The sequence below is a fragment of the Sphaeramia orbicularis genome, chromosome 21 (assembly GCF_902148855.1).
Source record: "Sphaeramia orbicularis chromosome 21, fSphaOr1.1, whole genome shotgun sequence".
Classification (NCBI taxonomy): Eukaryota; Metazoa; Chordata; class Actinopteri; order Kurtiformes; family Apogonidae; genus Sphaeramia; species Sphaeramia orbicularis.
Genome location: NC_043977.1, coordinates 23,806,749 through 23,820,885, shown reverse-complemented (window position 1 = coordinate 23,820,885; position 14,137 = coordinate 23,806,749). Strand labels below are relative to the sequence as shown.

Genomic DNA, 14,137 nt, shown 5'->3' with positions numbered 1-14,137 from the left:
ATTTATATACTAGGCTGAAACTACTTAAATCATAAAGACTAAATTATAATAAAATAAAAACTTTCATGTCTCTGGTGAAGAGCTACACACTATTATACATCTGCATTCTGTAACAGTCTGATGCACAGTTTAATTTGTTGCATTTATTCATGCATCTCCAAACCAAACCCATCTCTGTGTTTGGCCTCCACTGTGGCTACAAGCGTATCAGACTTACGTGTAAACCTGTTTGTATTATGTCACGTACCAACATGCTGCTGGTGTTTTTCAGCTCTCCAGGAACCAGCGTTTCTCTGCCTCCTTCCATCACACTGTGGAGACTCTGGTCAACATGATGATGCCTCACATCACTCAGAAATACAAGGACAACCTGGATGCCGCCAGGAATGCCAACCACAGCCTGGCAGTCTTCATCAAGGTCAGCATTAACTGTCAATGTTCCTTTATATCAACCTGTACATACTTTTTAATATTTATAGTTTCACTGTCTGACAAAAAGACTCAAGAATCTCCTCAAAACAAATATAAATATGGCCAAATTCTAAAGCACATCTATCTATTTAGAAATGTAGAAATAAAATAAAAATTTGTTACCTGTCTTTTCTTTCCCTACATAACCGAAATTCCTAATTCCCTACATAACCATTCCATTCTTTAAAACTCTTGCCAAAAGTCATAGTTATATTAAAAAAATAAAAAATGCATCCATAGTTTATCAAAATAGACACGTTAAAGAACATCTGAGCAAATTTTCATAGTTAGGAGACACTTGCAACCGCACTTTTAAAACGTTTAGAAAAAAAGGAAAATTTAGATGTTAATTTTTGTTCCCTACATAACCATGCAGTTTTTCAAATTTTTATGGCAAAAGATGGCACTATAGCTTTTGTTTCTTTTTATGAGCTTCAAGTACTAGTTAATACCTTTAAAACGATGTATTATTCATGTCTCTAGCTTAAATACTTTTGGAATCAGAGTATAAAATGTCGTTGGGCACTCCCTACATAACCGCGTGACTTGACCCAGTAATATATTTTCAATTAAGCTATAATGAATATTTCAGAAAGCAATAAGAGTGTTTTTTTTTTTAGCTTTTACACCATTGTTTTATAAAGATAAAAACATGCAATATTATGTCATATTTTACCCGTGACATAAATAATTGTTATCATTCACAGCCATTAAATATTACTTTATTTGCATGACAATCGTTGCTATTTAATGTTTAAAATTTCTAAAGAAGTGATTGACATTATCTATTTGTTTCACATTTAATGGGAATGATCTTTAAAGCACATCTGCATGAGGTGTACATTTTTTTTTAGATATTTCATTTTTGTGTATTTTCAATCACTGCAGGAAAAGTCATCAAAGTTCAGGCTAAAGAAATGTGCACATATTCACCATTAATAAGCTGTATGTTTGATAGTTTTTAAATACTAGTAAATTAGATACAAGCAAGATGCCTTTTTTTAAGATGGGAACTTATTCTGGAGTAAGATGGAGTTAAATTTACAGAAGCCAAAATGAAAAAAAAAAAATAAATAATAATAATAGTAATAATAATAATAATAGCAGAATATGAAAATACAATCCTTTCTCTTGCAGCTCTCGCTCCATATCAAATCACTAAATATAGAGACCGACAACCCAAACATTATTCCATACTTTGATGGAAAATCGAAGCCACTTTTCCAAGTTTTGTATTGAAACACATAGCAATACAATCAGATAGAGGTCACATGTTACAAACTCGGATCAGTGATCTGTAATTATATCTATCAGTCCCATATTTAACTGTCAATCACAGGTTATATTTTCTACGACCTGGAGTCACAGGCAAAGAGTAAATGTTGAAGTCTCATATCCACTCAGACCAGCTGAATTACAATATGCTGAAAAGGAATTATGGACATTTTGGCCTGAAAAACAAAACAAACTATCAAGCACTGCAGCTTTAATTTAGAGTTATATGAACACTCTTAGCGCAGTTTGTATTTTATTAGACCGAGATCAAATTTATTAAGTGCTATAAAGATAAAATTCCTCTGGCTCCACAACCATATCGCAAATCACGTAGAACATCATTACTTAATATTAATAAACAGAAATTGCAAGGTTATTAAGGAAAAACTGTAAATTAATAACCTAATAGACAGAAAATAAATAAATAAAAATGAGACCAAGGAAAGTTAAAGTTTCTGCTTTGTACATTAAATATTTGTCTTGGCTCAAAAAAGCATACCGCAACCATTTTTTAACACTTTTTTGTAACTTTTGAAATATAATAATTTAATGTCCTTTGCAGTGGAAAATATTTTTTGTTTTTTTTTTAATAAAGCTGTATAACTCTTGTCCCTTGTAGAAAATAAAACTGCTTTCCTGGGCCTCAAGAGGATATAGGATTAGGGAATATTAAATACTGTATAATAACTGATAAAGGACCAATATGCTAATAAAAGATACTTATTCAATGATGAATATGAGCACATTAACAGGATCCTTTGCAGGAAACACTATATTAATAATAATGGGAGTAATGACATGGTTGTTTTTCCTGCCCATTGTGCAGCGCTGTTTCAACCTGATGGACAGAGGCTTTGCGTTCAAACAGATCAACAACTACATCAACTGTTTTATGCCTGGAGACCCAAAGGTACACAAGGATTTACAGTTAATATCAAATACAAATCCTGCTGCTGTGTCTGAAGACATTGTAGGTCTGTGTTGCATGATGCTGAAATATTATGTTCTTTAAATGCAGACACTGTTCGAGTTCAAGTTTGAGTTCCTGCGTGTTGTGTGTAACCACGAGCACTACGTCCCCTTAAACCTGCCCATGCCGTTTGGAAAGGGAAGGATACTGAGATTTCAAGGTAAGAAAGGGATTTTTTTACCTTTAGTTCAGGTATCAAGCCTAAGAGCCAGTCCAAATCTGTATATTATGACCAGAATATCATGTATGAAGTGTGCAGTAATTGAAAAAAATGTATTGTGTTTCCCAAATCACTGATTTTACAGAATCTTTCTGTTTTTGTGTTCCTCAATTAGCTTTATTATCTCCATATGATACGATGGAGTCTTACGATACTCCAGTAGGTAGGTGAAAGGTGTGCTGCTTGTATGTCATCTGTAAAAACACAGCAGACCTCAATCTAATCACTGACCCCCAACCAGAAAGGGTCAAATAATTCCTTTACAATCAGATCTTAATCAGCTGTAATTGATTTTTGCTGAATAATGGTTGACGTCGAATGATTGTCTATCTTGTAGTCGTATTTTTAGAGGAGGAAACCTGCTTTTTTATAAATGTCTGACTAATAATGTGTGATTTAATGTTCTTCCCTGTGGTTTGGAGGGTTTTTTTTTTATAAGTGATGGATTATGTGAAAGAAGAGTGCATTATTTTCTGTCAATTTCAATGTCTTTTTAAAGCTTGCGTTATGGTAAAGCCGGATTTAATAAGACACAATTATTATTACAACTTTTTTTATGTGAATCATTTGTGTGTGACTACTTTACTTGGTTTTAATGCAAGTAAAACCCTTCCGTGGACTGCTGCCTATGTTCAATCACTAGCTTTAATCCTATTTGTCCACAGTAATCACCGCTGATGTAAAACAGCAGCTCTGACACAGCCTGGATCTGTCAAACATTAAACACTAAGCTTGTCTTTATGTGCATTTGTTGGTTGATGAACACATTAAAGCAGCGTTTAGAACTATTGCGTTTTGTTGTTTGTTATATATAATTGTGCCAGATTTCATTCAGTCAATATTGTTTTCATTTGTCCTCCTTGCTCTTCTGTCAACCACTGGTAATCTCTTCATCGTCCTTGTGTCCTCTCAGATCTCCAACTGGATTATTCGCTGACAGACGACTTCTGTAAAAACCACTTCCTGGTCGGGCTGCTCCTCAGGGAGGTGAGTGCAGCTTTGCAGGAGTTCAGGGAAATTCGTCAGATATCCATCCATGTGCTGAAGAACCTGATGATAAAGCACACATTTGATGACCGTTACACCTCTAAAGTAAGCCCTGTCTTCATTGATTGTTTCATATTTTCACTTCACATTAGTGTTTGGCCTTCTGATGAGAGATTCATTGTGTTTTCAGAGCCAGCAGGCCCGGTTGGCCACGCTGTACCTGCCCTTGTTTGGTCTGCTCCAAGAAAATGTCAACAGGGTGAATGTGAAGGAAGTTTCTCCTTTCACCGTCAACCACTCCAACAATGTAAGGGAGCCATCTTGTGGTTGTAGATGAGAACACACAGCTTTTCTTCACCTAATGAGATTAGGCCAGGGGTGTCAAACTCATTTTAGTTCAGGGGCCACATTCAGCCCAATTCGATCTCAAGCGGGCCAGACCATTAAAATAATAGATTAAAAACCTATAAATAATGACAACTCCCAGTTTTTCTCTTCATTTTAGTGCAATAAAAAACATTAAATTATGAAAATATTTACATTTACAAACTCTCCTTTCACAAAAAAGATGTGAATAACCAGAAAAAAATTTAATTTCTTAAGAAAAATAAGCTAAATTTTAACAATATTATGCCTCAACTTTTGACTTGTACATGTGCATTACACACAATGTTACACAAATATAATATTGTTGAAATTTTGAAGTTTGGAATGTGTAACTAAAATAAGAATGTCTACAATATTAGGTGTCAACTTATTAACACAACTTACAAATTGGATCTACAAATCCACAAAACATTTAGTAACAGACAGAATATTGTTAAAATTGTACTTAATTTTAGGTTGTTTGCATTTTATTGTAAGGGTTATTAGACTATTATTTTACTTTAGATCACATTGGGCTAAAATCAGTTCAACACCCTTGACTGTTAATGTCTTCAGTATAATTTTTGCACTCCATAAAATCATGCCGTGGGCTGAATTGGAACCTTTGGCGGGCCGGTTTTGTCCCCCGGGCCGCATGTTTGACACCTGTGGATTAGGCCCTTTTCCACCGAAATCCCAGGAACTTTATTACCAGGAACTTATTTACCAGGAACTTATTTGGGTAAATTAATTCCTGGTAATTGCATTTCCATTGCACCCCGAAGTTCAGGGTAATTTATTCAAATCAGGTTGATGACGTATAGGGGAGTGCAGTTCATGTACGTTCAGAAACTAAGCTTTAGCACAATAAAACGACACAGTACTTTAAGTGGACAGTTGAATCACTTAATCCATCTGGAATACATTTTAAATGAAGTTAACCATCATTACATATCCTTAATTTCTATTTAAAAATGGTAGAACATGTATTTTCAACTTCTCATTCCTTAAACCAAATCACATCTAACTTTAAGTGTGATGGATCTTTTTCATTTCTGTTGTTTTACAGATATAGTCCAGGTTCAACCCTAAAGTCATACAGATTTACTCAAATGCCTGCAATTAATTTGACTGCATATTACTTATAAAAGTATTTATATTCTACTTATATTTTGATGCCTTGTAAATGAACAGACAATATTAGGTTCGAATTTTTTTCATTAAAAATTGAAACAAAACAAAAGGTGCAACAAAAAAACAAAACAAAACAAAACACAAGGTGCCTTGACATTAAAATGGAAATAAACCATGAGTCCTCTGTTTCTTCTCAGAATGGGAGAGAAGATTCACTCCTCACCAATGCTTTGATGACACCCCCAAGATCCAGCACATTTTTGGACACCAGTTTACACAAAGATGTTTTTGGAGCCATTTCTGGCACTGGTAAGCACAACGTGGAAATTTTTATTGCAGAGGTATCTTAGGTTTTGCTCATATATAGTCTGTTATTTTGTTTAGTTTATTTTTCACAAATTCACCTTTTACAATTACATTTTTTCTATTGTGCAGTATTACTAATCAGAAATTCCCCCAAAATTGCTTTACAGTCTATACAATAACATAAAAAAGTATACCTAGTTTTATTTTCATATTGAGGAATTAACTTGTTTTTCTTTAGTTTTAGCATTATTTTTTATCAATGTATTTTTATTAAGTCTTTCAAACATACAAATAAAGTAAGGCAAACACTGAGACATGTAGCAGAGGTATAAGACGCCACAAAACAAAAAAACAAACAAATTAAAAGCTTCCACAGTAGCATTCATTTTTTAAGTATTGTAAATAAAGCTTTGATTTGTAGGAGCTGAAATGATAGAATGAAATAAGAATACATGACATACGATTTATTAAAACTTATTCCAAACAAACTTTATCATTACTTTGTCCTCCTTCAAGATTCTTTTTATTAGAACAAAGTAGTGCATAGGTTGGTTATTATTAAAGCTGTCATATATTCATGTACACTATTCAAAAATAACACTGGGGTAAGATGAAAATAAGAATGATTTTACCTGAAATTGTGTTTAGTCTTAGCTTGTGTTAAACTTTTCATTGTGATTTTTATATAGTTTATGTGTTTTTTACTTTCTAGTTTTAATCTTAGTTCTCATTAACTGTAATAACAACAACACAATTTTATAATAACTTCATTCATAGGGATAAAATAATAATAATTTGTGTCTATTTTTTTCCACAGCATCACCTCATACGTCGTCCACACCCAATATTAACTTAGTGCGTCACGCAGACTCTCGTGGCTCCCTCATCAGCACTGATTCTGGCAACAGTCTACCTGAGAAAAACGACAAAGGCAACTCCCTCGACAAGGTACATCTTTCAGATTCGTAATATGTCTGAAAATAAATGTTATCATAGACATCATATGTAAGCTGTGTAGTGTGGCCTGTAGTGTATCAGATCACTTTCACCGGACCTCAGGCACATCAGAGTTCTCTAATTATGACAGAAGAGCATCAGAAAGTCACTCCTTGTTAACGTCTATCATTGACTCCCCTGCACGGCTGCAGACGGACAAGTCTGTACGGAGACACTCTATCAATGTCCTGCGCTTCTTTGCGGAGACTGAGGAGTCCATGCCTTCCATGCGCTCCAAGCGTGTCACCATGGACTTCTCCCAGCTCTCTGTCCCCTGTGAACCAGAGCGCCACCCACAGCCCAGCATTTCACTTCAAGTACAGAACACCTCCTTCCTTCACGCACACTCTCCCCCCCTCTAGAAGTGTCCCACCTGGGAATGTTCAAGTGTGTGTGAGAGCGTGTGCCCCAAACCCTAAGCCCTTTCTTTGCCAGATCAGTCTCCAGCTCTGGCCTGTTTGTTCTCTGGCGCCTTGAAGCAGAACTGTTGTACCACAGGGCCTCACGTGGGTTATCTCTGCTGTTTTTCCAGATGCTGATAAGCATGCACTCTTCAAAGATATCTCTCCTGTGTGCTGTGTAATTTTCATTTCTCATACATACCCTTTGGCGAAAAACGTGCATCTGCTTCTACAAAGGGTTGGAGTTTTACTGTCTGATTTGCTGTTGTTTGTTTTACTTATTTTGTAGATGCTCTCGTGTTTTATGGTGTGGTAGTGTGTAGTAAACGGTGGTGGACTGTAACTAAGAACTTATACTTAAGTGCTTTATGAAGCTCAAATTCTTCTCCAAAGTTTTTTTTTTTTCTTTTTTTTCCTCTTTTTTTTATTAAGTTAATTTTTTTAATTACATTTTTATATTGTAACAATCATAACTCTACAAGTGAAAGTACATAAAATATAACAACATAGTTATGCAACCCCACTCTAACAGAGTCCCAACCCTGATGCACCTCATACTCCACCAAAAATATATAAACACACACATCCAAAATGAATACATAAAATAAAATTAATTAATTAAAATAAAATAAAGAAAAGAAGAAAAAAAAAAAAAGAAATTGTTCGTGTCCATCTTTTTAATATATGATAAAACAGGCTTCTACATTTCATAGAATTTGGCTGAATTGGCTCTTGTGGTATATCTTATTTTCTCTAATGTCAGATAGTTTATAGTCTTTAATCCGCTGTTTTTCAATTTAAGTAGAATGTACTCAAGCTCAAAGTTGAGGTAAATATTATAGTTTTTATTACAGTACATTTGTTTGACAGCTGTAGTTGTCTTGCAGATTATAATCTTATGATAATTTAATGGAATATGATACATTGCTGTATATTTTACTACCTATCAGCAGAAAAATACAACATATTCATGAATACAACAGGAATATGACTCCAAAACCATCATATATAATAGGAAACTTCTGATAGGGACCATTTTAGTGCTCAGTGATTACTGTTATTTTCATATTTAAGCATATATTGTTGGCAATAATGTTAGACCTTTGGATAAGTAAGGTTTTGAATGCAGAACTTGTGCTTGTAGTTAAGTGTTTACTCAGTGGCATTTGTAATTTTACTTAAGTAAAAGTTCTGAATACTTTTCCACCATTAGAGTGTTTTGTAAAACAGCAAAAGATGATAGAAAAATAGGGCATTTTATTTTACGAATCCCAGAAATATGTCTATCTTAGGCTAGCAAATAAAATTGCATTAAAATAATTATACCACAGCGCCACAGCTTTTCATCACCTTTTCAGGGAAAATAACTCTGGCCTCGATGCTCTCCACTTTGCAAACTGCCCTTTAAGAGGCCAAAGTCATAGCATCATGCTTTCCATGAAGTCATCCCCAGCCAGTTTTCATGGTCTAGACGAACTGCTGGCAAAGGAACGTGCTTGGTGTTTTGCCACCCCCTTGCTGTGGTAGAGCTATAGCTTTTTTTCTCTGCTCTCCTCATCAGTGGAGAGAAATGATGATGGTTGCAAACTGGTGGTTTCTCCTCTTCGCATAGAGCCCTGCATCATCTGAGTGAATGAATCCACTAGAATATCATGACACCAAAGCCTCGGAAGCAACAAACCCTGCACCGATGATCATGACATACTGTGAATAGATTTAGAACTAAGGGCACAAACCCAGCTCTAAATCAGGCAGAATTTACAAAAAGGGATAGGAGTATTTTCCCTTTAGTGACCCAAAGATAAAGTGTATAGAAGGTGATTTATCTGAGGCAGCAAATGGAGCTAAAGCAGGCCAAGACCCCTGACAGGATTATAAGTTGTCCTGTCTGTGCCTGACCGGGTTCTTTGTCCCTCACATCCAGCCGGCGTCCACTCTGGGCAGCACCCTGCTGCGATGTGACAAACTGGACCAGGCTGAGATCAAAAGCCTCCTCATGTGTTTCCTCCATGTACTCAAAAGCATGTCTGAGGGTAAGATTTGACTTTATCTCCATCACTCAGCTGGTACTTCTGTAAACCACACATATGTATTATCTCAGCATTTCTAAAACCAAATATGTTCTATACGATCTGGATGTGCACAGTGACCTGACAGCTAATAATGCTTAGATACTTTATCCTACTGGAAAATTACAGTTTATTTTGCACATTATAGTTTATTGTTGCACTTTACTGTTTAATTATAATTATCTATCTATCTATCTATCTATCTATCTATCTATCTATCTATCTGGGCACTGACATTTTGTTAGGTTTAAGAAAAGATGCCATGTTTTGTTTTTTTATAGGGGTCATATTTTGCTAAACCCATGTTTGTTAGTCTTTGGTACATTTATTTGTGTATTTGGACTCTAATAGTTCCAAAAATTTGAATTTGAACCCTCCAGGTGCTGCAAAGCTATCTTTATATTCATTTTGGCAAAAATTGAGTGGATTTCTACAACCTGTTTTAATTCCTTCTTAATTTATTATGTCTATAACTAGTTACATCACGACATTTGGACATATAAGGTCAAGACTTCTGAACATTTTCCGAGTACGCCATAATTGTTTGTCAGCAGCAGCGGTTGTAGTAAAAACTGGAAATATGTCCAAACTTTGAGCCAATTACCTAAAATGTTCAGTTGTTGGTTGAACAGGACAGAGCGGCACAGCCACAGCCAACAACCTGGAGGGGGTGGGGCTTGATGTGCGTTTAAAGGCCCAGCGCTCAAAACCACCTTTCTGGTGTCGTTACTCAGAAATAGGGTTGAAGATGGACCTGTGGAGTTGAATTAATGAAGAATTCAGACCCAAGCATAGCATTTACAGTTTATGTAGACCACAGGGAAATGTTTTAAAATGCATAATTCCATTAAAAAAAAAAAAAAAAAACACTCCTTTAATACAGAAAAAGTCTGCAAAGATGTGATACATTTTTTTTCTCTTTATCAGTGTTTAAATCAATCCACAGGGTTTTCCTAAGCATGTTGATTTTATCACTTAAACCTAAAGCTTTCCCAGTCAACTAGTGAAATCCCTCTGCTCTTCTGTCTGTTGAGGAAAGAACCAGATCCTTCAGTGATACCTTCTAGAGCGTACATATCTGTGGTTTTCAGCGATGTCCTACAAGACCATTTTATTCTGATCATTACCATTGTGTGTGTCCAAACAAACAAGTCTAGAACAGTCTGTATAATCATAATCTGTTCTTTTTCAGATGCCCTATTCACATACTGGAACAAGGCTTCATCTGCTGAGCTAATGGATTTCTTCACTCTAGTGGAGTAAGACATCTTAGGCTGCTACTGAGAATGCCCTGACTAATGATACAAATAATAATAAGACATTTATGGTGACTGTTTTTTTTTTTTCACTCACCTTTCTGTCAGAGTGTGCCTTCATCAGTTCAGATACATGGGAAAGCGATACATTGCGAGGTAATGTTGTCAGTGTCTTAGTGATTTGCATGAATTCCACTGTTTTACAATGATTTACCTTTGTGTGTCAGTTTGGATTTTACATTACAGAGATGTTTTTGTGGCTTTTGATAGTTTGACCAGGTCTAATTATGTAATCACAGAATAATTCTAGACTATTATTTGACTGTTACTTCATACTGAGTGCAACAGTTATGTAACCACTGATACCTGACCTTAATCATGACAAATATTTGATCGATAATTAAAAGTTGTCCAAACAAACTGTCCTCTTTCTCCACTGTGTGTGGGGGCTCTGGCCTTGACCCCCAGAGGGCTTTGGGTGTTCACTTTCTCTAACCTCCCACCACTGTTTCATTTCTGTTCACTTAAATGCTGGCAAGTTTAACATATTGAAATAAAACCTGGCTCCTGCCCTCTCCTGCTTGGGTAAGACTGAAGGTGGATCTGACAAACTAAGTGCATGATAACTTGTTGTGACCACTCTCTAAATCATTTTCTTCTCTTATTCTTACCTGCACGGCTTGAATGTTAAATAGCTTCAACGCTATGGTTGCTCTTATTGTATTAATCTGCATGCTAAATGTGTAATAGAGGAGTGAAACTATAATTTGTTAAAGTCACCCAAATGTTTATATAATCATGTCAATCTGGAAAGCACATTTGAGTGATATTTCCACGTTTCAAGCTTTTAAACTGGAGTATTGTTCACCCTAATCTGCTTCACTAACTCTGGCTCTGCCGGTTGCCAGCCATTCATCTAACATTAAGCTGTTTCCTCATCAGGAACCAGGATGGGGCAGGACCCGTAGCACATGAGCGGAAGTCTCAGACTCTGCCTGTGTCCCGTAACAGGGCGGGAATGATGCATGCCCGCTTACAGCAGCTCAGCAGCCTGGATAATTCATACACATTTAACCACAGTAAGTCCCCCCCATACTGTACTATTCATCCAAACATCCTCTGTCTACAAGAGGAGCCCCCGCCCTCCTCCGCTTCACCCTAATCTGACTCCTCATGCTCTCCAACATCATCGTCATACTCTTCCTCATCCTATGTTTACACCCAGCCCACTATCAAGCAGGAAATACTTCAGGAGACGTGGATACAAAATCAGTAAATTGAATTAAACTTGAGGCCAAAGTAGCTTTTGTAAAGGTTAAATTATGGGTGCTTCTATGAAACTGGGTACTTTTTGATATCTGTCACTTTGCCAGCTTTTTAAACCTAATAATAAAAGAGAAATTTAGACATATTTCCCCCCAGGATGTACCTAATGATTACTTCAGATAAATGCAAAAAAATTATACTCTTGCTCTGGGCCATCCCAAAATTAATGAATTTTTAATAAAACATTAGGACAGGAAACACTACCTATAGGTGTCAGTGCATTTGATCTGGAAAACATGGCTTGAAATGGTCTTATACACCGCTATAAATAAAGACACTGTGGTAAATTTGATGATCCTAGTGGTTTTTCTAATCTAGACATGAGGGTTTTTCACAAATAGGGAGTCTCATTCCAGGTTTTGTATGTAACCCATCGTGTCCACTCATGTTACATGCAGAACCTGCCCATTTAAACACAAATAAATTACGAGTGATTTTGCAACACCAGCCGTAATTTAAACACAAATAAATTACGAGTGATTTTGCAACACCAGCCACCATTTTTGTGAAACACTCTGCGTTGCATAATTAGTTCAATTCCCAAAACATACCTGTGAGAGAACAAAGAGATATTCAAAGTAGTAACACGTAATTTTCGTGTCCTTTTGACCACGTTACGTGCAGATTTTTGTATTCAATATTATGTAAAGTAATATAAAAATATGTTATATCTGAAAAATAGTTTCTCTTTTATCTCTTTTAGTAAGTATTTATTTTTAAATTAGACTCAAAGTGCTTCCAAACTTGCTTCATAGCATTAGTCTGCATCTGGTTTGAATTTTTAGTCCCCATGTCCTGTTTTTAGGGACCAGTTTCATAGAAGCACCCTTATGTAATCAGTCTGTTAAATGGCATCATTTAATGAAGTGTCTTTGTTTTTTCAGTGTAAGAAAGATTTCAAGTATTCTTGGAATATCTGTAGACCATGGTAAGAGTGTATCAGGTTGGCAGGCAGCTTGCAGACTGTTAGTGGCTCTTTCATTTATCTGAATTCAGAGCATGCCCATTTTATACTGGACAGTAGCTTTAAAAACCTCTGGTCCCTTTGCACAGCTCATCTCCTCTGAACTTTATTTGTACTTGACTTGACCTCACATTTCACTCTCTGAAAACTGACGCCATCCATAACGAATATGATCACATTCATTCCAAAATATCAGCAATAAAAAATAGATTTGATTTACCTGTGTTTTTGCAATTTAAAAAAAAAAAATGGAAATAAAAGCTATTTTTGCTGCTTTTAAAAAAATTGCTGCTTCATTTTGGAAACATTCTTATGCTTTTAAAGGATTTTTATTTGGAATGAAACTTCTGATGGTGATACAATTCATCTCATCACATCATTTTCTGCATCTCTTATCTCATCTCTTTTCATCATTTGACATCTTGTATCATATCATATTATAGTGGAGGTAAAATAGTTACAGCTCTCCATTTTATCCTTTGTAGCATACAGTCACTCCGATGCAGATGTGTTAAACCAGTCACTGCTGGAAGCCAACATCGCTACAGAAGTTTGCTTAACCGTCCTGGACACACTCAGTATCTTCATCATGGGATTCAAGGTTGGTATATTTGATTTTATTATGTTGCTTTAAATAGGTGTGTTATGTCAGAGAGTCCTGTTTGTAGTCACTTAATCAGATTATGTCAGTTTTAAAGATGATTCCTCTCTCCATAGACACAGTTGTGTTCTGACCACGGCCACAGTCCACTCATGAAGAAGGTATTTGAGGTTCATCTCTGTTTCTTGAAGATCAACCAATCAGAAACAGCCCTCAAGCAGGTCTTCACCTCACTACGGACCTTCATATACAAGGTATGAGTGAAAGCGGTGTTATCAGTTATAACTACAATCACTCGTGAACTGTTGCTGATGACTCGTCTGTCTTCTTTACCTTCCAGTTTCCCTGCACATTTTTCGAAGGCCGTGCAGACATGTGCGCTGCTTTCTGCTATGAGATCTTGAAGTGTTGTAACTCCAAGCTGAGCTCCATACGCAGCGATGCAGCCCATCTGCTCTACTTCCTCATGAAGAGTAACTTTGACTACACAGGTCGCAAATCCTTTGTCCGAACGCACTTACAGGTGAGAAAGCCCCTCCACGAGACTAACTTTTCCCTCAAATAATTAACCCATAAAGACCCAGCGTTACTTTTGTGTCAGTTCCCAAATTTAATTTTCTCTATATCTAACCTTTCTTAAATGATTTATCACTATTTTATTTATAATATTATCCTCTGTATTTTGAATTTTATCAGTATAAATCAGTTATTTTCCTGTATTTAATTTACTGATCATGTATATGTTCATAAAAGTTCAGATTAAAGTTGAGGGTTATTACATTAGAAACAGATAAA

At 35.9% G+C, this 14,137-nt stretch overlaps 1 protein-coding gene across 12 annotated transcripts in view; it reads left to right on the top strand.

Moving 5' to 3' along the window:
- LOC115411856 (dedicator of cytokinesis protein 9) overlaps window positions 1-14,137 on the top strand; it is a 112,424-nt gene that overhangs the window by 87,102 nt on the left and 11,185 nt on the right. For 5 of the 12 annotated variants that reach the window (XM_030124079.1, XM_030124070.1, XM_030124069.1 and 2 more), the window contains exons 28-42: window positions 272-418; window positions 2,573-2,656; window positions 2,765-2,876; window positions 3,850-4,028; window positions 4,114-4,230; window positions 5,621-5,732; window positions 6,547-6,677; window positions 6,878-7,042; window positions 9,051-9,159; window positions 10,388-10,454; window positions 10,560-10,607; window positions 11,394-11,530; window positions 13,227-13,342; window positions 13,459-13,596; window positions 13,683-13,865. In XM_030124079.1, the coding sequence (XP_029979939.1) occupies window positions 272-418; window positions 2,573-2,656; window positions 2,765-2,876; window positions 3,850-4,028; window positions 4,114-4,230; window positions 5,621-5,732; window positions 6,547-6,677; window positions 6,878-7,042; window positions 9,051-9,159; window positions 10,388-10,454; window positions 10,560-10,607; window positions 11,394-11,530; window positions 13,227-13,342; window positions 13,459-13,596; window positions 13,683-13,865 (1,845 nt within the window). The remainder of the gene's footprint in view (window positions 1-271; window positions 419-2,572; window positions 2,657-2,764; window positions 2,877-3,849; window positions 4,029-4,113; window positions 4,231-5,620; window positions 5,733-6,546; window positions 6,678-6,877; window positions 7,043-9,050; window positions 9,160-10,387; window positions 10,455-10,559; window positions 10,608-11,393; window positions 11,531-13,226; window positions 13,343-13,458; window positions 13,597-13,682; window positions 13,866-14,137) is intronic. The other 7 variants (XM_030124080.1, XM_030124073.1, XM_030124074.1 and 4 more) reach the window with 3 other exon arrangements.